The sequence below is a fragment of the Chaetura pelagica genome, unplaced genomic scaffold, assembly GCF_000747805.2.
Source record: "Chaetura pelagica isolate M959 unplaced genomic scaffold, ChaPel_1.0 scaffold585, whole genome shotgun sequence".
NCBI lineage: Eukaryota > Metazoa > Chordata > Aves > Apodiformes > Apodidae > Chaetura > Chaetura pelagica.
The window spans coordinates 980,780-982,932 of record NW_009953404.1 but is presented as its reverse complement, the minus strand read 5'-3'; the positions used below and the strand labels follow the sequence as shown (position 1 = coordinate 982,932).

General features: G+C 59.9%; 1 protein-coding gene across 1 annotated transcript in view; it reads right to left on the bottom strand.

Moving 5' to 3' along the window:
• Positions 1-1,439: 1,439 nt before the first annotated feature.
• Positions 1,440-2,153, bottom strand: part of SH2B3 (SH2B adaptor protein 3) — a gene marked incomplete at its 5' end in the record, with an annotated part of 20,710 nt that continues 19,996 nt past the window's right edge. The window contains 2 exons of the mRNA XM_009998453.1: positions 1,440-1,723; positions 1,976-2,141. Coding sequence (XP_009996755.1) covers positions 1,440-1,723; positions 1,976-2,141 — 450 coding nt within the window. The remainder of the gene's footprint in view (positions 1,724-1,975; positions 2,142-2,153) is intronic.

The following is a 2,153-nucleotide window of genomic DNA, read 5'->3' as shown; positions in this document are numbered from 1 at the left end:
ATTTGCATCCAAAATCCCGGGGAAAGCTGTGCTGAGAAATCTGGAAGTTGAGTGGTGTGAACATCCCCTCCTGCATGTCGCAAGAGCTCCAGCTCCTTCCTTATTCTTAAAATAACTGCAGCTTCTAAGTAGTGGTTCCTCTCGGCGCGGCCGCCCCCACCGGCAGGTACCGCGGCACCCTGGGACATGGCTGATCCACTGGGACACAGCTGATCCACCGGGACACAGCTGATCCACCGGGACATGGCTGATCCACTGGGACACTGCTGATCCACTGGGACACTGCTGATCCACCGGGACACGGCCGTGCTCCCAGCCTCTTGCATGGGAGCCTTGGCCAGGGATGGGGGGACAGTGAGCCCTGGGGAATTGCTGGATTGCAACAGTGTTCCCACGGGAATTACGGTGGTGTCTACAGTCTCACTTGGTGTGCAACTCCCTGTGCAAGCAATGGTGTTCCTGGGACAAGCTGGTGTGTGTGTAATTAGCACGGTGTGTGTAATTACGGCCATTGAGGTGCTGACCCACTGGCCTCCTCCACCTAAGGCACATTGGGGTGTCCAGCCCTGATGTGGGCTCGGGGGGAGGGGGGAAGTGGTCAGGTTGGGAAAGGCTTTTCCTCCAGCTGGGGAGGCCCACACCCATGGCACCCCCTTGCCTGCAGAGCTTCAAATACCCCCAAACTCCTGGGAACACAGCAGGGGGAAGGGGAGTGAGAACAGGGTGGGCGAGGTACAAAAATTGCGTGGGGGGGAAAAACTCACAGTTAGTGTTCACGTCTCAGTAAGCAAAGCCCATGATGGATTCCTCTGGCTGGTGCAGGGAGTGACTGCAGCTGTGCAAGGTTAGAGCAGAAGAGCAAGAAAAGCCAGTTTTTTTCGCCTTATCTAAAAATAAAGCCCAAATTCTGATCACGATCATCGTCTTCACCTGCTGCAGGAGCTCAGCTCCGGCAGGCTGGGGTTTGCTGGAGGCTTTGGCAGCGGCAGCACGTGCTGGGCCAGGAGCCTCGAGCAGCAACTGGTTGACGGATTTATAACCTATTTTTGTTTTTCCTTCCCTTTCTCCAACTCTATGGGTGTGACACGAGACCTTGGTTCCTCTGCTGTGGTGGCAGGGATGGGCAGGGGAGCCCCCGGCGCGACGCTGGGCACGCGGGGCTCCAGGCGGGAGCGGCGCGTGTAAACAGTAACAGGAAAGCTTGAATAATAACAACGAAAAAAAATAAAGATAAAAGGCCCTTCAACAGGCCGAAGAGAGGGAGCACACCCGTACTGGAGTGAGAAATTACCCCCTTCCTTGGAAAAAAAATAATAATAATTAAAAAAAATAATCATCGTCCCTAACCAGAAGGAAGAAACTAGGTACATTCTTTCTCTTGATGGGGTACCTGGAAGGTGTCCAGGATTTCTCCACCCGAAAGTGCATCCCGGTGCCGGTCAGAGCGGCGTGTACTGGTTGTCGATGGCGCGGACGTGGCCCCGGCCCGGAGCGTCCCCCTCGTAGTCCGAATCGCGGTGCCGGGGGCCGGGGGCTGGGGCTGCCCCGCTGGGCCGGAGGGTCTGCACCAGCTCGGCTGGTGATGGCACCAGGTGGAAGATCTGCTCCGGTGGGGGACCCGGCGGGGTCTCGGGGCAGGAGGGGCCGGCAGGGTCGAGGCTGAATTCGGGGCTCCAGCTGGGAACAGGCAGGGGGAGGGGGACGGTGCTGGTGGAGCCGGGAGCTGCGGGGGGAGCGGAGAGGCGGCCGGTGGGTGGGATGCTCCTGGGTGGGTTCCAAGGCTGGGATGGAGGCACATCCTGCTCCCATCCCCTCCCCCCCCTTCATCCTCCCAACTTGGCTTGTGGCCAAAGGACCCAGCTCTGCCCAACCCCTGGAGCATCCACATACACCCTGGGGGACCCTCCCACCAGGACAGGACCCCCCCTCCCTGCACCCCACAGGAATGTCCCCATCCCTCTGTGCCACCTTTTACCTTGGGGCAGGACGACGACGTAGCTGGAGAGCCGGACGTCGCAGGCTGCCCCGCACTCCAGCGGGATGGGGTAGCGATGGAAGTGCTGCAGCATCTCCAGGATGGAGGCGAAGCGCAGGTGCTGGACGCGGCACTGGCCCCGCTCTGTCAGCGCCAGCCGCAGGGGCTGGGGGGGGGA